At 32.1% G+C, this 25,901-nt stretch overlaps 1 protein-coding gene across 1 annotated transcript; it reads left to right on the top strand.

The window, feature by feature from the left end:
- Positions 1–11,667: 11,667 nt before the first annotated feature.
- Positions 11,668–25,355, top strand: LOC106458049 (scavenger receptor class B member 1-like). The gene is made up of 8 exons (XM_013917503.2): positions 11,668–11,759; positions 13,176–13,364; positions 15,930–16,021; positions 16,874–17,034; positions 19,797–19,938; positions 21,598–21,804; positions 22,944–23,035; positions 25,298–25,355. The coding sequence occupies exons 2-8, from the start codon at positions 13,340–13,342 to the stop codon at positions 25,353–25,355; spliced, it is 777 nt and encodes a 258-aa protein (XP_013772957.1). The 5' UTR covers positions 11,668–11,759; positions 13,176–13,339.
- Positions 25,356–25,901: the final 546 nt, after the last annotated feature.

Consider the following 25,901-nt stretch of genomic DNA (forward strand, 5'->3'; position numbering starts at 1 on the left):
TTCCAATATTGAAAACATTTTGTTAAAGAAGGGCCACTGATTTGTTGTAATCGCTGTGGTCATACAAATCACATAGCTCGCAATAAGATAGCTCCTAATAAGATTGGAAGGTTTACTTAGCTTAAATTCTAGGAAACCCCTAACCTAATGCTATGACTTAAGGTTTCTAGCGTATTTAGAAATACATTTCTGATATGAAATTGCTCTGAAGAAGATTGATTTTTCAAGATACAGTAAATCAGTCAGGTTATGAGCTATCACATTGCCCTTGAAAGCTTGAACAAATTGATCGTAGTTAATGTAATATAGGCCTACAGTATATTTAATGATTTATAGCGTTACATGTATGTCGTACACTTTTAAGTTAGAGAAGAAAATACTCATTTGTTATGCTTTACATGGACTGTACTTTAAATTATTTTTATCATAATTTGCAACTTTACACCAAAAGCTTAAACAGGGTTTTATTTTATCTGATTTGTTTTTTATCCTTAAGGAAAATAAAATAACCATTATCAAAATATTGTACTTAAGTTCATTAAATTATCAAACTTAAGAATTAAACATGCTCTGTCAACATACTCACTCTATGGACTGAGAGGTGTTATCTGTAATTTGTATCAAGTAGATTTTAAACCTGTTAATATGCATGAAATCGTTTAAACTGGTTAACATCCAAAATAAGAGATCAAAAGGTAATCTTCTTGATACTTTTTTCTTGGATAAGTTCATTCTATTGTAGTAGGTCCAGAACAATATTATGATGTTAGTTTCATTTGAGATCACACGGAATCTGGGTGTTTTTTACTATAACATGTTAAACTGATACTTGAATCACAAAGATGTTGAAAGTATGATTTGTTAAAAATCCTGAAATGATTTTTCTTTAAATACTTAATATTTTCCAAACGTGGAAAATTACAATTTAAATAGTTGCACATAATTTACTTGTTTTGACCACTTCTTGTAGATACTTTAACCATCTTATCATAGTTATTTGTTTGAATATATAAATATATGCAGAACTTGTGTTTTGAATTCGGATTTTTAGAGATTAAACATATTTGGACGCTGGTATTGACAAGCACCAAATTTGTAAGAAGTGGTAGGGATTTAATACTGTTACGTCTCTGGTCGTTTGTTAATTTCCCATAAAAATTCCTTCCGAAAAACTAAAGCGATACAACTCCTTTCTTAAATAAAACTAGTTTATTCTTTCTCAATACAACCTTGCAATACACTTAATTTCCACAGTCACTTTAACTTAAACACACGCTAGAAATCACAACGATTCACGCACTTTACTTAGGGCTTGACTCGATTATCTGTTTCTATATATCTCTGTCTGCAATTATATTCTTCCCTCCTTTATTTGCCAGTCTTATATATACAAAATAGAGGGCGTCTCGAGCCCTTAGGAACCTTCTAGATACTCATTACGTGTTACCAGCGTCACGTGACTTCCGCTGTCGTAACAGTACTATTATATTTCATTAGCATTTCTGATCATGAATTCATTATAAATAATTGGTGATACACCATAAAGTACAGTGTGTTATTAATCCTTACTCTAATTCTGATTTCTAAAAGACTTAAATGAAATTGATAAGTACAATTCACTTTCTTAATCTAGTTTACATGATATCAGTAGTTGTTTATATTAACTGGTTTACATGATATCAGTAGTTGTTTATGTAACTGAGGGTATAAATAGAGCCTCGGCCACTACTATGTCTGTCGTATCCATCCGATCTGTTGAACCCTGATATTGAGCGAATGGCCTCTTGGGTACTGTATATGGCAGATATTGTGTGGTTGAGATATCATTATATATACTTCTTTGCTTTTGAACCCTGATATTGAGCGAATGGCCTCTTGGGTACTGTATATAGCAGATATTGTGTGGTTGAGATATCATTATATATACTTCTTTGCTTTTGAACCCTGATATTGAGCGAATGGCCTCTTGGGTACTGTATATAGCAGATATTGTGTGGTTGAGATATCATTATATATACTTCTTTGCTTTTGAACCCTGATATTGAGCGAATGGCCTCTTTGGTACTGTATATGGCAGATATTGTGTGGTTGAGATATTATTAAATATACTTCTTTGCTTTCAAGCCCGGCATGGCCAGGTGGTTAGGGCGCTCGACTCGCAATCTGAGGGTCGTGGGTTCGAATTCCCATCCCACCAAACATTCTCGCCCCTTCAGCTGTGTGTGCGTTATAAGTTACAGTCAATCCCGCTATCCGTCGGTAAAAAATAGCCCAAGAGTTGGCGGTGGCCAGTTTTTCACTACTAGATTAGGATAGCTAGCGCGGATATCCCTCGTGTAGTTTTGCTCGAAATTCAAACTTTATAATAACTGAATAAGTGTGTAATTATGGGTATTCTATTTTGGTGATACTGACTGCAGTATGATAATTGCTAGAACTATCTTCCTGTTAAATTGAGTTTCGAAAGATGTTTACAATTCTGGTATTTTTTTCGCTCTCCCTCACTTTTCTCTCTTCTGTTGATATTAATAATGATTTAATTTCGATCTTAGGAATACAACGTAAGATGTGACTATTGCCTTAGAAGGGGGCGTTGAAGTCGTCATTGGCTTCCTGTCTAAATTTTCGAAGGAAAGAAACTTCGATATTACTGAATTACCTGCCCCCCCCCCCCCAGTGGCACAGCGGTATGTCTGCGGACTTACAACGCTAGAATCCGGGTTTTCCATACCCGTGGTGGGCAGAGCACAGATATCCCATTGTGTAACTTTGTGCTCAATTACAAACAAACAAACTGAATTACCTGTGAAAAAAATAAGATAAAGTGCTATCTGAGAGATATTTTCTAAAATTCTTAACAGGTAAAGTTTGTGTCATTGGTTGTACAAGTTGTTACGTACACCGAAAGGAATTTCTATATAAACTTACATACAATTTTTACATTTAATATATTAGCATGTAACAAAAATTTCAGATAATAAATAGTTGCCTATATACTGATCTGCTAATTAACCGTTAAAGCTTAGGTACTTTTTCCTGGAAATATATTACATGCCTTTGTACACGTTATGTCTCAAAGAAAGAGAAAGATTAGAGCATTTTCATTATCAGTTTTTAATTCGTGTTAGTTAAAGGCTACAGTTTCGTAAAAGCTATTGTTACGACGGCGGAAGTCACGTGAATCTAGTAACATGTCATGAGATTCTAGAAAGATTATGTCTGTTCGTTGCAACTCTAGTCTTTTCTACGCGCCCTCTATCTTTGTATATATATAAGCCGGCAAATGAAGTGACGGCATAATAGATAATTGCAGACAGAGAGATATAGAGACAGATAATCGAGTCAAGCGCGGTAGTAAAGTGCGTGAATCGTTGTGAATTCTAGCGTGTGTTCAAGTTAAAATGACTGTAGAAATTAAGTCTATTGCAAAGTTGTATTGAGAAAGAATAAACTAGTTTTATTTAAGAAAGGACTTGTATCACTGAAGTTTTTCGGAAATAATTTCTACGGAAAATTAAAAAACGACCAGAGACGTAACACTATGTAGAAAACGTGTATTTATTACATTGAAACTGATATTATTCCGAAAGTCAGTGAAATAGTTGTTGATTTTTAAAATAAGCCTAATGGATATTTTTAACCTAGATGTGAATTAGTGAAATATATTGCACTCTACTATTACTTTCATTTGTTATAAAAGGTGATACCACTGCTAGCCCGTAGTCAGGTCTGGAAGTGGTGGGTTCTTTTTGGTCCAAAGTAGAACTCGTTTCATGTATAACTTTAGTGCCCAGGGACGGGGAAAAAATCGAAATATGTAATGGTTCCTTTATTATCACTGTAAATAAACATTTCTAGTAAGTTTCCTCTGATAAGTATGAAAATGTTATTTCCGCATGTAAGCACAGTGTTACAAAAGCAATTATATAATGAGAAGACATCATCAAAGAAAGGAAAAAAATGAATGTTAATAGGCGGGAGTGGGGTTTTTCGCTCGAACACCCCCACCCTCGCTAAGGGCTTGCCACCAAACAATTGAGAAAGCTACTCATACGGCACACTTTGAAAAAAAGAAACAAATTGAAAAATTGTCCGCACGGCAACTACTTTGATTCTTTGCATTAGTGCTGACACCTAGCGATTGTTATCGTAGAGTTTTTCTCGGTCTTCATACTAATTTGTGGTTCCACCGGTTTTTCGCACATGGTTTCGCGGCGTTTTAAAACTTTAATAACATTTGAATTCCTTTATATCACGTTTGTAATCGTAATGAGGTTATGGAACAGTTTTCAAGTTTAGTTGTTGATGGCGCATTATACTTTTTTTTGTTATTAAAAGGACTAATCGTGATCTAGTGATAACTTGCCAGACTATGAATTTGAGGGTCCATTGTTCGTGTCTCGTTGTCGCAAAAATGCACACCGTACTTTGGGGACGTGGTTGCGTTATAAGAGTGAAGGGGAAATCCCAGGAGTCAATTAAAGTAGCCCACGGGTTGGCAGTGGATGCTTTTGACTAGCTGTTTTCCCTCTATTGATTTAAAATTAGGGACGGTTAGTGAAGACAGCTTTAATGTAGCTTTGCGCGAATTTCCGAAAACAAATAGTTACCAGAGTGGTTTGAATTTCACGGCTGAAGTTAATCGGATTCAGACGATGAACTTCAATTGACGACAGGTTGAGTACAGCTGACAACATAAATTCAGCTTGTGGTGTCGTGTGTTCTTTCTTCTGAATTTACATAGTACTATCATGAACCACGATAGTGGTTCATAATAGGGATCGCACAAGAATTTGCTCAAAACTCTAATAGAACAATCGGGCCAAAACTACCTTTAAAAAAGCAGACTAATTCTTGAAACAACACTCAAAACCTTCCTTTTCAATATTTAAGACCACCCAAACGTTGATAATAAGGAATATAAGTTATTTCACGATTGTTAGACCATTTGTTCATATAATTATTATTAATGTTTTACAAGTCCACAGCAAAATCAGCTGGGTATTTTGCACCAAAACCTAGACAGATATTTTTTGTTTGTTTGTTTGTTTTGAATTTTGCGCAAAGCTACACGAAAGCTGTCTGTGCTAGCCATCCCTAATTTAGCAGTGTAAGACTAGAGGGAAGGCAGCTAGTCATCACCACCCACCGCCAACTCTTGGGCTACTCTTTTACCAACGAATAGTGGGATTGACCGTTACATTATAGCGCCCACACGGCTGAAAGGGCGAGCATGTTCGGTGTGACGGGGATTCGAACCCGCAACCTGCAGATTGCGAGTCGAGTGCCCTAACCATCTGGCCACGCCGGGCTAGACAGATATACTACATGAAACGCTTCAAATGTCCATGACCTATTTAAAAGTTTATTATTTTTTATTGAAAGTTAATTTACGTGGTTATAAATACATAATAGGTGCGATATTGTTTTGAGTGACTACTTTTGTACTCGACGCGTGTTAAACGTATGTTTACACGAAATCTCAGGCACAAAGCCAACTGGTTCAGTATATAATTACTCTAAAAGATATGAAGCTTTATTTAAAGTGATGTTTTAGACACATTTGGTTTATTCGAAAAGGCTGCTTTTTCAACTGGTAAGATGTTGTATGCGTTCAGTGAGAGCTGTGTCTTACTCTAGGCATATATTTACTCATTGCTGTGCATTAACAAAGTCAACAAACAAAATAATTAAAAATTGAGAATTTTTAATTTACGAATAGGGATCGCATAAAAAGTAAGCAAACAAGGCTGGAGATCTACTGCTGATAGTTTGCTCAAGCTACAAATCCATATTATGAGCCCAGTATAAAATTATTGCAGGTGATATTTACTGTAGTGTAGGGTGGCACAAGAATTTTGTAAAAAAGTAAAAACAACAAAAGAGAGAATAGTTTTAAACTTAATTCAATCTTCTTAATTTTGTCATGCTTCAAAATTTCATTTTCTGTTATAGAAAAATCCGGTGTTTTCCTAGCATGCGCGTTAGTGGGAAACTACAACTGCTACGTGAAAGGTTCCCGATTTTGCTGTTGCATATCGTTACTCGCGTTTGCTGTCTCTACGTGGAGTTCCGCGACTATATTTCAACAAGTTTTTAACAGTGGACAGTTACCATAGTAGACTTCCCTACTCAGACGACAGTGGTGATTCTTTCTACTGTTTCTTATACTTAGCTGAAATCGTGAGTGCGTATTCAGTATTTATTACCACTGCATATAGCATTACTTCGTATAGCTATTGCTATTTTTAAATAGTTGGTGTTAAGGTAGCAGTTGTAAATGTGGTCGATAATTGTCGACTTATGCTAAGTGTGTCGCTGTTGTTTATTTTACATGTATTATTTGTGTCGCCTTATTCTAGGAAACAGTTGTGAATTTGAAGAACATACATATGTGTCATGCAAACTTAACAAGGTAAGCATGTTACTGAGTCTGTTTACATTGCATTAATCTGTGTTGTATTATCTTAGAAGAAACATTATTTCGTTCTGATGAGAGTCCTTTGTTGCTGCTCATCTTTTGTTACATTACACTGTGACATTGATGAAAGCTGGTCATTAAATCTATGATGATACAATCTTTGCCTTCAAGAGGTTCCTTTGGGAAAAACTATACATTTTGTTTGTTGTAGTTGCATACAAGTACGCGTGTTTATTCTTTGTGATACTAGGGGGCTCTAAAAAGTAAATAGTGTCTATATTATTTTCTCAAGCTACAAGTCCCTATTTTGACTTCACTATAATTGATAAGTACTGTAGACTTGGAGTTAAAATTGGGATTTGAAGCTTGAGAAAATAATGTTACTTTTTTAGAGTCCCTAGTTGTAGGCTTGAAAATATAAACTTTGCATTTTGATTCAACTTATTTCTGTACTTTTTGACGATCCATGTTCTCCTTTTTTACATTAACAATGTTTACTAATCTTGTAGTGTTATTCAAAGACTGGTGTTTTGTATGTGCTATGTAGAAGTTATGTGTATATATATTATATTGAAACTTGTGTTACGCCTACTTCGTTACATGGATGATATTTAAAAGTGAATCCTTTTAGTGTTTCTCTAAATTTGGTATGTTGAGTAGATGACGGAACGAATTAATAATCTGTGTGAAACTTGTTTGACCTACAACGTGACATCGAACTGGTTTGACCTACTTTAGATTTAAAATAATAATGAAATGTATAGAAAACTAAACTAAAATGTCATTAGAAGCTAAAGAAGAAAAAGTGGTATGTTCAAATAACACAGATGTTTAAAGAAAAAACAACGTTTAATGATACATAATAAATACTTTAAAATGAGACTATCCCCAGTCTGAAAATACAATAAAATATTTTACTGTCTGAAGATAAAATACCGTGAGACTGTGAATGATATTATACACTCTATGTGTTCCAATGTCTCACTGCGTCATCATCATGAGTGTAATATTTTTCAAAAGTTAAGACGTTTATATACTTTCTCAAAACCACATGATCAAATAAGGACTAAAAACCAGAAGAAAATGTTGATAATAGATGGCGTGAAATTTTTAAAGTTAAATTTGTATGTAAAAGTAAGCGTTTTAAGTTTTTAAAACATATCACAGTGACATCTTTTCAAATTTTCAAAGCTACATATCCAACAAATATAAATATTGTTACATATCTGCTTGTTTTTTAATTTCCGGTAGAAATTCTTTCCGAGGAACTTCAGTGATACAAGTCCTTTCTTGATTAAACTAGTTTATTCTTTCTCGATACAAACATTTAGTACACAGTAATTCCACTGTCAATACGTTTCTCCTCACTTTCAACTTAACGACTTTTATAATACACGCTATAAATCACAGCGATTCACAATCTCGATAACTTACCATGACTACTGTTCGTTTCAACCATACATTCCCTCCCGCTAGCTTTTCTCGCCAGGCTTATATACGAACAAAGAGGCTTTGACAAAGATCGAGGAGTTCCTTGATAATTCGAGAAACTCATTCACGCATGTGCTACCAGCGCCAACGCGCCAGTAGCGTCACGTGACTTCCGCTGTCGTAACAATATATCTTATTTTCAGAAGCTCAAAAACATTTTTAACGCCGGTGTGAAGCCTCAGACTATTTCATTCAGTACTTTACCTTTTATGCAATAAAACTATACAACAATTGCGTCGAGCGTTTGTGAAGTAATGTTACCCGAATTCATACCTTTCCCCAGTTGTGGGGCAAATCCTCAATTTTTTTGATATAATTTGAAAATTTGAATTAGTTATTTAATACTTCCGATAACTTGTCGATGTTTTTATAGTGAATTAACTTTTATAAATGCCAAAATTGCAAAGCTGTGTAAGTTTACTTTAACAAAATCGTTGCAATGTACGTTTTAAGTTATTATTTCAGCTTTAGGGCCAATTTAAAAAAAAATAAATTTTATGCCTTTTTAACGCACATGGGCAGTGGTATGTGCTCGCACCTCCGAAAATTACGTCCATAAATGTATAAAACAAAGATTGATAGTGGGCCTCCTCACGCAAGTATATAGTACATCAGCATACTTAAAAAAATACTTTAATTCAGAGGTTAATAAAGACTGTAATTCAGAGGCATGAAATGTTGGCGTTTCAGTATGATATCTATCATGGTTTTATTCTGATTTTTCAGAACTGGGGATTCGGGGTTTTTAAAATAGAATCGGGGCACGACCCCCAAATAATTAAGAATAAAACTGTTATATCAGTATATGCAAATCCTAGTCTTAAACATGATCTGGTGTGTAATTAAATGAAATCAAATAGGCCAATTACAGTATTATTAAAATTATTTGGTTAGCTGGGCTTTTTTGAAGGTTTACCCCTATCACAATGATGTTCATGATAGCAACTTATGTTTTCATTATAACACATATTTGATGTTAACATTTAGAGGGTGTAACTATTTTTAGCTTATCTTAGCACACATATTATAGTAGTAATAATATAAAATGCATATTATATAAAGTTGTAAAACAGAAAAATCAAAATATCTACAGAAACTATGTAATTTCAGAATTTGCTTCCAAATTTCCACCTCTGCTGTGGTTACAAATTCGTTATAAGGATGCTGATTACCACAAACCTAACCATACCAGGATGAATGCTGTTTCGCCCCAATGCCAGCCCATCACTCCAGCTGCTGGTTTCACCTGTGATAAATTATGGGATACTGAAGGATTTCTCCTTTCATCAGATTAACATAAATACCTCCAATACTAAACTTCTACATAGGGGAGGGAGTCTTATCCAACCCCTCACAACTGACGATTTCAATTACTTTTGTTCACCATAGAACTTAATTTCACCATTGATATATCGCCTAAGCAATAGTAGCACCAACATTTTTTCTGTTTTCCTCAGGAACATGGATTTTTCGATCACTCTTGAAGACATCCACCAAGCCCTTTCAGACTCCACCCAGTCCAAAATCAAGGCTGTTCATAAGATCCATTTCAGAAAGACTGGCAAGTACCAACTTCCTGAAGGTAACCACATCTTCCGAGAAAACTGCAGACCATATTTTATCTCTTGGTTGTTTCTTTTATCTCCTACCTTTCAGAGCTGAATGACCCCACTGATAGTTACTACAACATCAGACCACTTCTCTCCCAACCCATCAGCCTACATTCAAACTCACCAGTCAACAACCACCTTGACACCATGACTAAGCATACACAGACTACTAAAGAAAGATGGCTGGCCATGAGAAACCAGCACACACAAACAACCTCCAGAAAGCCTTTTGTTCATGTCCACAATACCTAAATGGAACCCATGCAGGTCACCACACGAGGTTCGTCTTCATTGATAGTCAGTCCACCTTCACTCAACCAGCACACTCGGACAAAATAGCAAGAAGACACAAAAGCATCCTTGCCGACAGCCCCATTTAAGCACAACTCGAAGATTAAGAGACAGCCCAGAACAACTGCGATTGTAGAATCACCTATTCAACAAGACCTTTCCAGTCACTTCCCATCTACAGACATGAGATTTCGAACGAATTTAGTGGAGTCTTCTCACGAAAGCCGTCAGCATTCTTCAGGCGACCCATTCCTACTGACAACGACGAGTATGCTCAAGCTTTCCCCAGCCTGACCTCATCTTTTTACCCTTTCATTCTATTTTAAGTAAATTTAAATATATTTAAAAAATAATAATTTATTTAAAAATTTTAAGTAATATACATGTCGACTAATCCAGCTTTCTCTATTACAAATCCATTTCTCCATTACTTGTTTGTTTGGAATTGAGCATAAAGTTACACAAAAGGTTGTCTGTGCTCTTCCCACTACGTGTATCGAAACCCGGTTTCTAGTGTTGTAAATCTGCAGACATACCGCTGTGCCACTAGGGGACATTCTCCTCTACAGAGATATTCAAGCAGACAAATGGCGTAACAAATGCCCCTGCAACCCCCACAGAGCAGGAGAGCCCCCAATTACTTTTAACTTATCCAGGTACATCCCCACATTTCAGAGGCCCACAGAATTTTGAAAACACAATAAGGTTGGCAGGGAAGCCAGGGATACATCGTAATTCGCGCTCTGGAGTCTACACAAGCCTGTATTAACTTTGTTAGATGACTCCACCCGGAACCCGTAGTGACTGATAAGTTTAATAACCCTGTTGCCGCTTTTGGTGCAGAAAATACTAAATAGATTATTTGCTCAGAGCTGTTGCCAAGGCAACTAGCGAGCAGGTGAGTCTATTTTAAAATGGTAGGAAAAGGGTGTTGTCCCACGAGAAGTTTTGCATAGGTAACAACGAGGAACAGCTTCTGTTAAAGTGAAGTGTTCAGGGGGGGGCAGGGTTTTAGCAGGGAGGCCCCGCCATTTTTCGCTACTTCATTGGCCACGGTGCGTGTAATCTAATTGGACCCTTTGACCACGAAAGGTACTCCCGTTTCTCCTCACATCCAATTCTTGGGCATCGCCGCATTGGATTCGTTGATCCCAGCCCAGGCATAGAGTTTACAGACCCCACCTTCCTGAAGGACCATCTGTCTCACAGGGACCGTTTGTTTTGGAAATGAGAAGAAGAATGTGTAGTGATCCATTCGAATATCAACAATTATGTACCACAGCATTCAAAGCTTTCCCGGACTTCTTTAGGCGGCTTCACTACACGTTTGTTAATACCACACACCCAAGTACGGAAAAAAAACCTTACATAATCATTTATCAATACTTCAAGCCAGATTTGTTTGTTTGTTTGTTTTGTTTTGTCATGCAGCGTATAGTACTCTTCAACCACGAGCGGGATGAAGAGAGATCCTATGGCAATAATTACCTACATAGGATTATAGTGGATTACCACACATATATAGCTGGTGTTAATAATACTGGCAAGTGCTGTAATTTTTAAATAATTGAAAGGGCCCGTATTCATAGGGTTTTATAAGGCCGATCCTTCAATAAGAATGAGGTTACTTAGTTACTGACATATACGTTTTTACTTATTTATATAACTAGGGTTTGATTTAATTTTATCTTTTAAGTAGTTCTTAGTTAATGAGGACCATATTCTAAAAGTAAGAGTGAAAAATAATGTAATCTTAGTTCCTTATTTTTAATACGTTAGACTATACAATCTACTTACTTTTGCATTAAAATTTTAAAGTTTTAATAGTATTATTAATACTCGTATTAGTATTAAATTTATTATTACTATTACTGTTAGCCTTCTTCCTGCAGTTCTTCGTAAGGCTTTATTTTTTCTTACATCTTCGTGAAATTGTTAGTGAATTGGTAAGTAATATTTAAAGTATTTTATTAAAAATAGGTCACCTGCATAAAACTGCTGCCGTATTTATCCGAAAAACATTTAATAAAAGTTAATCATAATTTGTGCTTGTTTTAAAATATATTTTTTTTAAAGTTAGCGATTACAGGATTTAGCTTATAATATCATGTTGCCTTTGTGTCGACTTGTGTAATCTTAAAACTATTTTTTTGATTCATTAATAATGTTTGATGTTAACATATGGTAAAATGTCAAAGTATGTTTTTAGTAGTATGTAGTTATTTAATGAACATTATAACGATAGGTGGTAGTGATTGGTTTCAGATTAGTGATTGCAGTTAATGTAATTTTTAATTAGTACATTTGTATATGGATGCTTGGATATACAACAGTATATATATATATGCCTCTGGTAAACTTTCAGTTATAAAACCATGCATGTGTGGTTTATTATCCAATAATTTGTTTTGAAAGTTTGTGTTAAAAGAAATAAGAACTTTTGATATCTCAAGTACAACTACAGTCTTGTTACTGGTGTAAAGCATGTAACTACTTTTTTTTGTAAATGGTTTATATTTTTTTTATATAGCTTAATAAGAATTAAAAAAATATATATATTATCTTATTAACAGTGCTTCCAAAACTACCACAGACTAACAGGGTCCCAATGTTAATATTTCTTAAAGAAACCTTAAACATTTTTAAAAAAGTGATAACCCAGTTGGTGGCATGGTAGACTTCTTGAAAAATTTTCTACATGAGGATATTTTTCCCCTTACCCCTTATTATTTCCTGTTATCACCCATCTTCCTATTTAATATATTTTTCTGTTAGTACAGTTAATTTTTCTTTTATCTGTAACAGGTCTTAGTAACTATGTTATTTAAATAGGAAATTACTTTATTTTTTCTTTTTGCCTTAATATGTTGACTTTACTGTGTCACATGGGGTTATTTAGCCAGCATGGGTGTGGGAGGTTGTAAAAGAAGTTTTTTTTTGTACTGATTTAATAGTTGTCTAGTGTAAGTGTGTTGTTTACAACCAGTGAACATGCAGTACACTGAGTATCAGATCTGAGTCAGCTCCATGTGAAGTCAGCCATGTAGTTTTCATAGTCACAAGGAAAAGTGGGTGTTATTGCACAACCAGTGGTTTTCAAGGAGTACTAGTTTTTAAAATTGTTGATGTACTTGCCACATTTTAAGATCACTATAATCAGGTTAAACACAGAAACCTGTCAGCCAGTGAATACTTGTTGTTTCAATGAAATATATTTTAATCCAGTTTTGAAGGTAGAAACTTAATACTGTGTAATAAATTGCAGTTTAAGAAGTTTATTCTTTAAAACTCTTTGAAATTACCTTTATACTTTAAACTTTTAACATAAAATTACATGTATATATACTGTAATATCACTTCAGGATACTGAACAGTCTGAAAACTGATGGGAATTGATATACATTCTACCTGAAAACAGTTTGTTTCCAAACATCAAATGAAGTGCTAAAGATATACCTAAAAGATGTTCCTGTTATGGTGCTAAGAAGAAAATAAAAAACAGGACTACAATTTTTGAATATCAAAAATGTGGGCTGGATTTAAAAAAACAGGTGAGTCTTAGAAATAGTACTTGTTAATTTTTCTGGTAGATGTTTTTTTTTGCAAATATACAGATGTTTGATAATACAGTTAATTTGGAAGAGCTCTCTTGTATAGTAAGTGTTAGAATAAATAAGCATTATAGTAAATTTCTTGTTTCTCAGTTGGTAAGTTAATATTTTAGGAGTTGCTACATCATATAATAACTGATGCTAAATGAATAATGAGTAATTTGCAAAAATTCTGTGTATGCAGAGAATTGATTTATCAACATTAATGACTTTTTACAGTGCATGTTCATAAAATTTGAAATAATTAGATTTCCAACAAATGAAAGTACAGTTTGACTGTTTTCATCTGGTAACTTTGCTATTTAGGAAATGTAATAATCTTAAAAAGTAAATTAATTAGGGGTGGTTTTATATATATTACGTGAATAACTCGTATCAAATCTACTAGCTATATATATTTAAATACATGTATTTTTATTTAACTTCAGGAGGTAAATAGTCAGAGCTAAAAATGCAATTGAATAAGAGGGCTTTATGTTTACTGTGTTAAAAAAATTGGCTACCTCTTGCTTTTACCTGGACTTTTTTTAAAATATGTCAGCTAAATAACATTTTGAGGTCAAAATTGTTCATTGTTATTCATATATGAAAACTTAGTGGAAACTACTTTGATCTAATGCTGTTTGTATTTATAGATAACTATAAATGTGCTTGACATTTAATGTTATGTACGTGTATGGCTATGTGTAACGAGTAATAAACTGGGTTAGGTAAAATATTATAAAGACTGTACTACTTTAACTGTAATTTTCAAGTTTCAACTATGAACAATGAATCAAAGAATATTAACTACTCTAATCTGTGTAAGTGTAAACATGTTTTTATTAGACTGTGTTTTTTGTTATGAGATCTTACCTCAGTACTTTATTCTTTTTTACACAATTTTTACTTAGACAGAGGCACATTTTTCATATGCTGATACATGTTGTGTTAATGATTATGTGTATCATTTATATATGTTTACTTTTGTAAGTACATTAGTTCAATTCTTATAAGCTTTCCAAAAACAAATCATTCAATATTAGTCAACCAAGTACATTTCTTTTTGTTTTGTATTTCATTTTGGTAAATTAATTATATGAAAAGGAATCAGAAAAATTGAATTTTACCATTTATGACACATCACAAAATGATTTACTGTTTAACAAAAAAAAGATTTATATAATAATAAATATACATAAAATACATATTCCTCTAAAAACAAGTAACATGCACTAAACAAATGTTTCTATAGACAATGTATTCAGCAGTCTTGTTTTTTCAAACACTGTCCTTCTCTTTTTCTCTAATAATATTAATGTTTCATTTCTTATATACATGTTTACTCTCAAACACTGTTCATCTGCTTTGTTGTATGTGTAAATGTTTACTTCCAAACATAATATTTCTAATTAGTTTTTTGTACAGTTGGTTACTTTAAACTTTCAGCCATCTGTTTTTCTTTTATAACTGTTTAATTTCAAATATTATTAATCTGTTTTGTTACTTATGTTATGATTTACATTGTTCACCTGGTTCATGTCCCAGGTAATTGTTTATTCTTAAACAGTATTTGTTTGTTTCGTTTAAGGAAGAAACAAATAATAGTTTTGGTCAAATATCGGATTTTAAATATCACGCTCCTGATAACTGGTTGGATTCATATATTTTTGGATTGGATAGTAGATGTGACTATACATACATATATACTAAAAATGCACTGTAGGCATGACCTACCACTTCATTATAGTGTAGTATTAAACCAATTAGTTTGTCATCATTTTTGAAAATTTAATAAGGCTGTAAATTTCTATATGAGTGAGCAGCCATTGCAGGCCGTTTATGAGAATGCGGCACATGGAAGTGTAAGAGAATTCTTTACACCCCGATTTCCCACAGAGACTGTTGTTTGGATTGTGCTTGCCCTTCCTGTCACTTCCATTACTATGACCACCTGTGGCATACAGAGGCAGAACATATGGTGGGTGTAATGTTTATTTAAACTACACAACAACTATTGATCTGAATTATGACTGTTACGATGACTACCACTATTTAATTCTGGAGATAATGCTACTGTGTTTAGAATCTAGTGGGAAACACCAGTGGACTAGATGATGCAATACATATTACATGTGAATTACATACTGTTGGTTTCATATCGTGTCTAAATGAAATTGTGACATAATCTATTGATGGAAATGCTATCTGATTAGATCATATTTCCTCAAATAGTGCAATATCCTATTGGATCGAATATTTTCCATCTCTATTTTCATCAGTAAGTTTTCTTTCCAATGGATCAAAATTAGTACAAGTTTCTTGTTTTTTCCAAGTCACATAAAACTGTAGTATAGGAGCACTATAAAAAATAATAGCAGCATTATAGGTGTCATAAATGTGTGTGGATTGCTTATGATGAAATCACTGTCAAACTATATGTAACAAATCTTCATATTATTTTCTGAGATTCTTTATGCATAAAAATTATTGTTTGTTTTGTGTTTTCTTTATTTATTTCCATAGTGATAACAGGAGGAGTAGGTATTGCTCTCCTGGTGCTTGGCCTGATTCTTCTGTATTGTTTCCCCTTAATTTTCAGCTATATCATACAAAAGGTAAGGATGTTTTTTTAATTGCTGTATACATGTATATAATTCCTATATTGATATGATTTGACTTTGATTTACTCTGCTTTATTTTTGTTCTTTTAGTTCATATTTAGATAAGCTGATTCTTATTATGATAGTCAGTAATAACTAACATTATGGAGTGACAAGTTTATTGAATAACAATAATTTTCAGTGCACATGTGACAACATTACACTGCCAAGAAAGAAAGCAAATTTTAGGTATGAATCAAAATTTTTAAGTACTGGGAAATTAGAAGACTGATATTATGGTGGTGAGAATAGGTGAAATTCTAAAAAAAAAGTAGAGGTACTCAACTGAGTGAAGTGAACCTGTTTTTGAAAAAGAAAAAAAATCTACGTGTAAACATAAAATATAAAAAAGCAACTCAAATAAGTTCCGGTACTAGTACTGCCTTAAAAAATAAGTGAGTACCAGCAGAATTTCACCCCTGGTGGTGAGCAATATGGTTTTATTTCTAGTCACCTGATCTTTATGTTAATACTATGTATTTACTTGTATGGTATTTTTGCTAATACTTTATAAAGTATTTCATAAATGCTTTTAGACTTTCAAAGTCTTGAAAATAAATACAACTGTGTAGTAATTGTTTCTGATGGATAATTAAAAAAACAAAATTGCATTGTAAATTGATATAGCCAAGTATCTAAAATTCAGTTTTCAGAACCTTTTTAAGAAAAGAATACTCAGAAAATTATGTTTATATATGTATGTACAGTGTGTATAAATCACCAAGGATCTATTTGTAAAATTGAAATTACATAGTTTATTTTAATATCAGGTCTTAATTATTCATATATTTGAAACAAAACTTTCAGAATTTGCCTCTTGCAAAAGGATCAATGTCATACAAACTGTGGAAAGATATTCCTCTCCCATTATACCAAAAAATATACTTTTTTAATGTGACCAATCCAGAGGAATTTCTTCAGCAAAAGAGCAAACCCAAACTTGTGGAGATTGGTCCTTACACTTACAGGTAATCTTCATTGTTGTCATGGGAGCATAAGTAAGGATGTAGCTTTACCATACTTCTAGTATTTGAGGACATAATGTGTATATTATATACAAATATTTTGGGTTTGATGACACTGAGTACCTCAACTCCAAATCATTCCCATATTTATGATTGTTAAATACAATGAGGTACAACAACTTACAGTTGATATTGTTGATTATTACTGACTATTTTTTCATTAACATTCCGTGCCTTCATTTATTATTTTTTGCCTGGGTCACTACTAGTAGAATTATTATTTTTTGTTGTTGATGTCATTTTTTTAATTTGTTTTTTGTAGATGTAGTAATTAGTGTCTCTTCAACTGTGCTGTCACCTTTGCATATTTTAATCTCAAGATGAAGAAACTTGATGCCTTATTTTCCACCTATGAGAGACCTATGTCATTTTGAATTTTGACAACTCAAAATTGTGGTACTTCAATTGATGTTAGAAAATGTATAAGGTTGCTTTCTTGTTAGTTTGTATTGACATTTTACCACTACTGTAAATTAATTTTTCCACAAACTGTTAAGTTATTGTCTTGCAACTTAGTATTAGTATTGTAGTGTCACATGATACTTTTGAAAATATTTCATCAGTTAAAATTGATGCTTTAGTTATTGTACACTAGAAAGGTTTATATCATGAGTTAATACTGACATTGTTGAATTATCACTTATAAAAAGTGTTAATTAATATAGAACTATTGACTATATATAGTATTAAATATTAACATTTTTAATGCTAATAACTTTTTCATTACTTTCATTTTAATATATAAATTTCCTTAGAACCTAGAAACTTATGTTTTGAAACACAGCTAAGTAGAGCCTTCAGTGTTATTGAAAGAACTCATCACACCTTAAACTCAGTAGCCTATCACTTCAAAGCAAATTGAGCTCATCCAAAGCCTTACATTTATGTGTAAATAAAAAATTATAATATTTCACAAGATCGAATTAGATTCATGTGCAAATATAGTTCATGTATTCAGGGTTGATGAGAAGGGGGTGGGGGGGACATGGGAGCAGCTGGCCTGGGTTCTGTTGAGGGGCCCAGCAGTGGGATATTCCAAAGCTCACTATAAATGCTTAATACTTAATGAGCTAAAATAGCTACTGCTTTTTCATGGATTCAGGAAGAAATTTGTCACCTAAATTTCTTTTTATGAAAAATCAGCAAAAGTTATTAAATAGAATGAAAAGGGGAGCCCGATAATATTATTGAACCTGGAGTCTGGGCTGGCTCTGGATACCCCTGAGTGTAATGTTAAAATATACATTTAGTGCTATTAAAAAATGGTGTAAATATAAGAAAATCTTAATTATTACACTATTTAAATTCCATTATATCATAGCTTTAATTTCACAAATTAAAAGAAACATCTTAAGGAATCTGAATTTTTCTCTTCAACTTCTAAAAGAAACAAGAGAAGCACACTTTGAATACAATGCTGTATTCAAGAATGACATTTGTTATGCCCAATGAGCTTTAAAGTTACATACATGTACAACCTGTAACTAGTGTATCCTCAAGCAGAACATGTTTTTCAATGTAGCAAAACTGACTTACTCTATCAGAGAGCTCTTTACTGCTTGACCTTGATAGTGTGTACATGGTGTTCTTGGTAACTGATTAGCAGGAAAGTGAACAAGTTAGTTTTTGCAAGTCTGCACTACTGGGAGGTAGGACAAAGGAAAACCTTCAACTTGCAGACTACAGACAGTAAAGCCCCATACCAGTATTGTACCACATTCATTATTGGAAACCTTAACTAGTTTTTCAATAAATAGTGCCAAATGGGTCAAACATTTCATACCATATATTACAGTGATACTTCTAAGTACTTGATGGCTAAAGTTTGTGATTAAGATTAGTCATCATCATTTGTGAAAGTTTTTTGTTTTCATTTTTGTGTGAGTTATAACTTAATACCAAAATCACCCAAGATAGATGTTGATTATAGTTTGTCATATGTTAACCCATCAATCTCAGTTATAACTTTTTTAAAGATATACAAATATTATATTTTTAAGAAATATTCAGTATGTGTTTTAATTTTTGTTTTATAACATAACCAAAAACATTGACACTAGGTCTAAACTAAGAATTTCTACTCTTAATTATGAATTGAAATAAAGATGACTAAAGATTTTACTGAATAAATAATTACCTTGTCTCTGATATCTGTGTATGGACTACAATGTAATATAATAATGAATATTTCTAGCTAAAGTACCTTATACTGTAAAAATCATCAACATGGATCAAACTGCTTTGGTGTTCCTACCATTTCTTATTGGGTTCCTTTTTAAAATGCTAGAGCTAATTTTAAAGCAAACTGTATTTGAAACAAAAGTGTTAATTTTGTTGTGACTGTGGTAGTTTTTAGTTGATTTAATATGTTCAATGATAGGCATTTAATTTCAAGTTCATTAGTTAGGTTTTGATAATTCCAACTGTAATTAATGTCTGTTTTTCTCAGTTTATTAACCTGGTAGGTTGTTATTTATCCTTGTTTTTTTTGTAATAAGTAATTTTGATACATATTGTGTACATCTAACCTTTTACAAATAATTTTGTCTTTACCATGTGATTACTTATTTCTGTTTTTATTAGTTTTATGTGCCATGAACACATAACTAGTTTTGTAGAACACCCATTGATATTATGTTAATGTTTTGTGCTAGAAAACATCATGTTTAGCCAAGAAATGAAATACATCTTGTGTCTTTATATAGAAGTTGGTGGACCAAGGAGAATATTACATGGAACAACAATGACACGGTTACCTACAGGGAAGTAAAAAAGTATGTTTTCAAACCTGAACTATCAGTAGGCAGTGAAAATGATGTAATAACAACTGTCAACTTTCCAATGTTGGTAAGTGCACACACACACACACACATTTCAATAGTCTGTTTGAGTCAACTACAAGTAATAAAAATGTAGGTTTTGAAATTACTGCTGCCAACTTTTAAATAACCAGATTCAGTCTGTCACTTTGTATATTTAATAGGAGTACTTTCAAGGACTCTGCACAAGTACATCTAGTATTAAATATTAATTTTGGTTTAATTAGTGAATGATAAATGAGGTGATTAAATTCGTGGTATGTTCATATACATGAAAATACCAGTACAGTACACAATGCTTTCACTATACTAATGGAGTTCCCCTTATTACGTAGTTACAATTTGCACACTGCTTTTGAGAAATAAATAAGAATTCTGACAAGTTTTCCTTCAAGCCAGACAATTTCCTTATTCAGGAACCAACGACTTTTTGTGTGTCTAAACTTCTTTCATTCTGAAATTACATCTTTCATCACATGCATCTTGAGCTTTTGAACATATGCATGAAGCAACCCAAGTAAAAGGAAGGAACCTAACAAATTCATTACACACATTTACCTTGACTCTTTGTGATCTTTGCTTATAAATCATCAAGTTTTATATAAATATAAATAAATATAAATCACCAGAGAAAATATATGGTTCTGTTTCAAGAGTAAGTAAAACCAAAATTAAGAATAACAAATATTTTTTATTTCTTGCTTTTGATGTTCATATGTCATGCTGTGTTGTAGCCTACAGAGTGCATAATTGTTCTCATGGTTCATGGCATGAACACATTTTACTGACAGAACAAGTTATCAGCATTATAATCATCAGTTGTCATTTCATTGATTTTTTTTTATGAAACTGACTATGCCTAATCTGTTTTGATAAGTGTAGTTTGTTATGAGGAAATTTGGAAGAGTTTATTGTTCCACACCTTGAGGGTTGAGCATTGAGAACATCATTTTCTAACAAGACAGGGCAGCTTTTTAACAAACACTTTCATTGAAGACAAAATCATAAACCATTCATTGGAAGAAGTAGCTGGCTAGGTACTTGTACATTGCACCAATGGGGATTTTGCTGTGGGATTTCTTTAAAGTTAATGTCTATTGGAATAGCTCACAAAATTAGCAAAATATGAAAATGAAAGTGATATTTGAAATGACATTGCAGGGATTATTGAACATTGTCAAGAACAGATGATGCTTATAGTAAGTTAATCTGAAGATAGGCTTGATGTGCTGATTGTTAATGAGGGAAAGCATCTTGAGCACCTGTTGATACATTTTTTATCATTACCAAACTTTGCCAAATAAAATACAATTCTGTAATGTCTTTGGTGAAATCTAGTCACCCTAAGAGTAGTTTTTAAGATGTAACCATTTTACTGAGGTTTTCTTGATAATCACTCTGTATAATCTTCAGTACAATGATAAGTTCTTATTCCTTAGTAAGTCTGTGAGGTGTATATCAGTAACCAAAAAAATCTAATTAAAAGCTTGGTACGTACCTGCATTTTACATTTGGAGTAGCTGGCAACTTAGCAGATATATGTTTAGTTGATAGACTTGATTGTATTTAGAATCTGCATTTTAAACACATTATTGTTGATTTTCAAGCTTTCTGTATTAAATCCCCCCCCCCCAATAATTTTAATATAATTCATCATTAGAATAGTAATTGTTTCTCTTTTATTCAGGCAGCAGCCTCGTGGTTACGTAACACCAGTCCCCTGGAAGAAATAGCTGCATCTATTCTTATGTTTCTAACGAGAGAAAAGATCTTCATACAACGGAAAGTTAAGCAACTAGCCTATGAAGGATATCCTGATCTGCTGACAGTAATTGCTCCATTGATCCATCCAGATGTACCCAAGACTCATGGATACTTTGGATGGTTTTATGGAGTAAGTATTTTTCATAGTGTTCGTGTATTTTTTGTATGCATGTACAAATTTAGCAACTTGGTCAATTATGATTCTGGGTTTGGTGCAAAGTGAGTGAAAAAAAGAAGTTACTTAAAAATTTGAGATTCATAAATGAAACATGCAGCCATTCTTTTACTTACATAAAATAAGGTATCCGTAAAAATAGTTTGTGATAATTCAATTAAAAGTTTCAGAAAATACACGTATAGTTATGGTACTTTTAGGTTTTTACCAATAATTATTTATTTACAGTATAAATGGCAAAAGCAGGTATAGATTTAGAAACCAATAGGCCTAAGATATGTGACTAACTGACAATTTATAGTATTGTGAAAGGGCTCTTGGGCAGTGACTTGTGGAAGACAAAAAATAAGTCATAAATGCTATTTTATCATGCCTCTGATTTGAAATCCAAAATGGAGAAATTAAAAAGAATGTGGAAAGAAAACATCTACAGTTTACATGATTTTATGTTTACATGATTTTATCACTAGTTTTAAGCTTAATATTATTGTTCTTAAACACTTCATTATTAAACGTAACAAGCTTTTACTAACCACGTTATTAATTCTGACTACATACAATTTAAAAAAATCAATGTTTATTATGTTCATAATAAGAAATAATTTTCTACATTTTGTGTGTTATGGAATTCCTAGCTATATCAACGTATTTATCTTCAAGAGTGTTATAGATAAAACTTGATTATGTTTATAATAAAAAAAAACATGCTCCTTTTTATATGTTACAGAATTTTTAGTTATAACAACTTATTCGTTTTCAATTATTATAAATAAAAATTGAGTATGTTTGCATTACTGAAAATATGCTTTTGTTTTATGTGTTAAGAAATGCTTAGGTACAACAACTTGTACATCTTCAACATTATTTTAGCCCAAAATTAGGTTATATAACATTATGAGAAAAGCTAAAGTGAATACAAGGAAGTTATATTTTGAAATAGTAGAACAAGTCTTTGTAGAAGAGGGAGAGATAACATCAGAAAAATAATACAGATGAAGGAGAGTTCACAGTTTTTACTGGCAAGGATAGTGTCAGCCATATGTATTTTATGCAATATTTACTCAACTTATAAAATAAACTATTTTTTATTTCAGAAAAATGATACAGATGATGGAGAGTTCACAGTTTTTACTGGCAAGGATAGTATCAGTAAATTCAACACAATAAAAAACTGGAATGGAACACAGTAAGTAAAATATAAATTTCTTAAGCATTCTAATTTTTATTGATTTAATATTTTGGACAACATAATGTTTCTATGTAATACCAGATATATTTCCTCCTAGTTATCTTTAAACATATTACTCTCAAGTAACTGTTTGGATGTTGTTGAGTACACTTCTCTTGTTTATTAGAAGTTCTTAAAGACTGCTGTTAAAATATTAAATATACCTGTTAAAAAATGCACCCATTCTATCATATTTAAGTCTTAATCAACTGAGATTTATTTTATATTTGTTTTTTTTTAAAACTTCTGAAAGCATCTTAAGTGTTATTAAATGTAAACTACTGTTATTCATTTAATTTTAGTTGGTAGTTGCTATTAACTCTTTGTGAGAGGTTCATTCCATTAAATTAACCCCAGAACTCTGAAGCTATACATACAATAACTCTGAAATTACTAAATTTATCTTCATGAAACTTGGCAAGCTTTTATTAAACGTTAAAAGTCTGTTGTACACAAAAAAATCATATGTTTTGGTAATGTATGTCTACAAAAGAATGTCTGTGAATTTCCTATGCCTATCATGGGTCAGTCTGAATAAGACTTCATTGAAAGGTAATATTTATGCAGTTTTCATAGTTTATTTACATAAGCTCTAGAATTTCCTAAATGAGTATCAACTGTTATTTTTGTATTGTAAAATTTTATATTTTATCTCTACTCTAACAATAACATCATACTTGATTTTCAGGTCTCTAGAGAAATCATTAATGTACAGTTGAAAAATATACAATATAATGATAATATCATTCTTTCTTCTGAACTGTTACTCTTTTCACATGTTTTCTTTTATGGTTTTATTGCAGTATTTTGTACTCACAAGAACAGTACTAATTGCATCCACAAATAACCATTAGCTGTTTCAGCAGACTATAATATAAACAGCACAGGATCACATGACATGCACATTGCTTAGCTCAAGATTAGGAACTTTAGACATTTTATTTTACTCAAGTTTTGTTAGGTTAAGCTGAGAAGTTTATAATTTTTACATGTTAGTTACATTTGTTATAAAATAAAAATATTTACTTAAAGTCATCTTCCTTAAGCCTTATTGGGTTTCCAAAAAGTAATTATTGTAGTTTTCAAATGTGTATTTAAAAGCTACAGATCACTAGAATAGAATGTCCCAAAACTATTGTAATTTATTCAACCTTCCAAGTAAGTTATAAACAAATTTTAAAAAATTTCGTTGTCCATTTGGGGAAACAGTATGGTTAATACAAGACAAGAAATTTGTATCAGCTGAATACTTTTCCTACTTAAACTGAACAATGTGTAGTTATCATGAAGAGAAGAATCTGCTCTTTCTGTTGTAAACAGGTCTCTCAGTCATGTAAAGTTCATTAGAAAATAATCTCAAAGGTCAGAGAGAGGGGAGGAGCTTTTCTAGTGGGTTTGACAAAGTTATTTATATCTTGCAAAGAGGCGCAAGTTTTAGATTCTTGTTTGTAATTATGTATAGTTTGTGTTTCTAATTGGTTGGAAACTGCAGCAGCCTGCTTTTGAAGTTAGAAAATCTGAAAGTGGAGGAATCTGAGCTCAGAAACATCACATGCCACAAAACAAAATTAAGATTGAGAATTTTAAAAATATTTCTTAATGAATTTAAGTAGTTAAAACTTAGATAATATAACAAATTGAATTACAAACTATGTTTTCGGGCCACATTTATTGACACAGATTAATAATAAAATTGTTTAATTAAACTCTGAAGTTAACATTTTAAAGATTGAGACATGAATGAAAGGCCCACTCCCATATGCATAGGGGTAATACAGTTTTGTCAATTTAGTATTACATGTAACTATGTAATGTACTTATTGTCATATTATACTTTTTTGACAGACTTGCATGTCCTTACTTTAACTTAGTAAGTTTTGATTGAATCAATAAATGAACTGGATAAAGCAACTGGATAGTTACAAAACAAAATTTACTTAACTTAATTATTTAGATTTAGATGATACAATACTTAGCACTACAAACATGACTTTTAAAGGTTATATCAGTATGTAGGTGTGTTAAAATTTGATTGTGTTTGTGTATATAATAAAAAGATATAACATGATAATCAAATTTTATTGAATCGTTCCTTTTACATAATTTGTTAGGAATATTTATAATAAAATTGAGGTTAAAGGATATTGATTTGAATAATTTTGAGATGTGATACTCAAATAAGGTTTCATAATACTTAAGTAGAATTTTTTGTAACTTTAGATCTCTCAAGTATTGGACAGGAGAGTGTAACAAAATTGCAGGAACAAGTGAGTATTAATGTAATGTTTTTTTAGATGTTATAGGTATCATGTAGAAATAGTATAGTTGTTGTACCTATTCCATAAAAACCTAACAAATTTTGCTGTGATTTCTTTTTTATATAATAATAATAATAATAAAATTGAATACTTTATTTTACAATTAACCAGTATGAAGAGAACTACAGAAGGAATTCAAACAGATTTCCTGGTAACCCTTATATAAAGAAAACATTCAAAATGGAGATGTTTTAGGGTTATTTCAAATTAACATAACTGTTTGAATGCACTGTAATGTATCTTTGGCAGGGGAAATGCTTTGACATATGTATGACCATATATATGAATGACAAGAATCATCATTATAAGAATGATGTTACTGAAAACAAAAACCATATGCAAATGAGCATTTCTTCATATTGCTTTTGCAAAGTTTATCATTCAACATATTTTTTTCAACATGGAAGTATATTATATACATATAGTACCAAAAGTTCTAATTTGAAGCTTTAAGGCTACTCAAATTATTTATATGTTTGTTGTCAGTATACCTGTTCCTTTTAAGA

This window comes from Limulus polyphemus, unplaced genomic scaffold, assembly GCF_000517525.1.
Source record: "Limulus polyphemus unplaced genomic scaffold, Limulus_polyphemus-2.1.2 Scaffold409, whole genome shotgun sequence".
In the NCBI taxonomy this organism is placed as follows: domain Eukaryota; kingdom Metazoa; phylum Arthropoda; class Merostomata; order Xiphosura; family Limulidae; genus Limulus; species Limulus polyphemus.

Bases quoted from the DNA above. Each gene is read 5' to 3' on its own strand.
- LOC106458049 (XM_013917503.2), top strand. From the start codon at position 13,340: ATGTGGGCTGGATTTAAAAAAACAG. The intron at 13,365-15,929 runs GTGAGTCTTAGA...TTATTTCCATAG, and splicing joins GGCTGGATTTAAAAAAACAG to TGATAACAGGAGGAGTAGGT. The intron at 21,805-22,943 runs GTAAGTATTTTT...TTTTTATTTCAG, and splicing joins ACTTTGGATGGTTTTATGGA to AAAAATGATACAGATGATGG.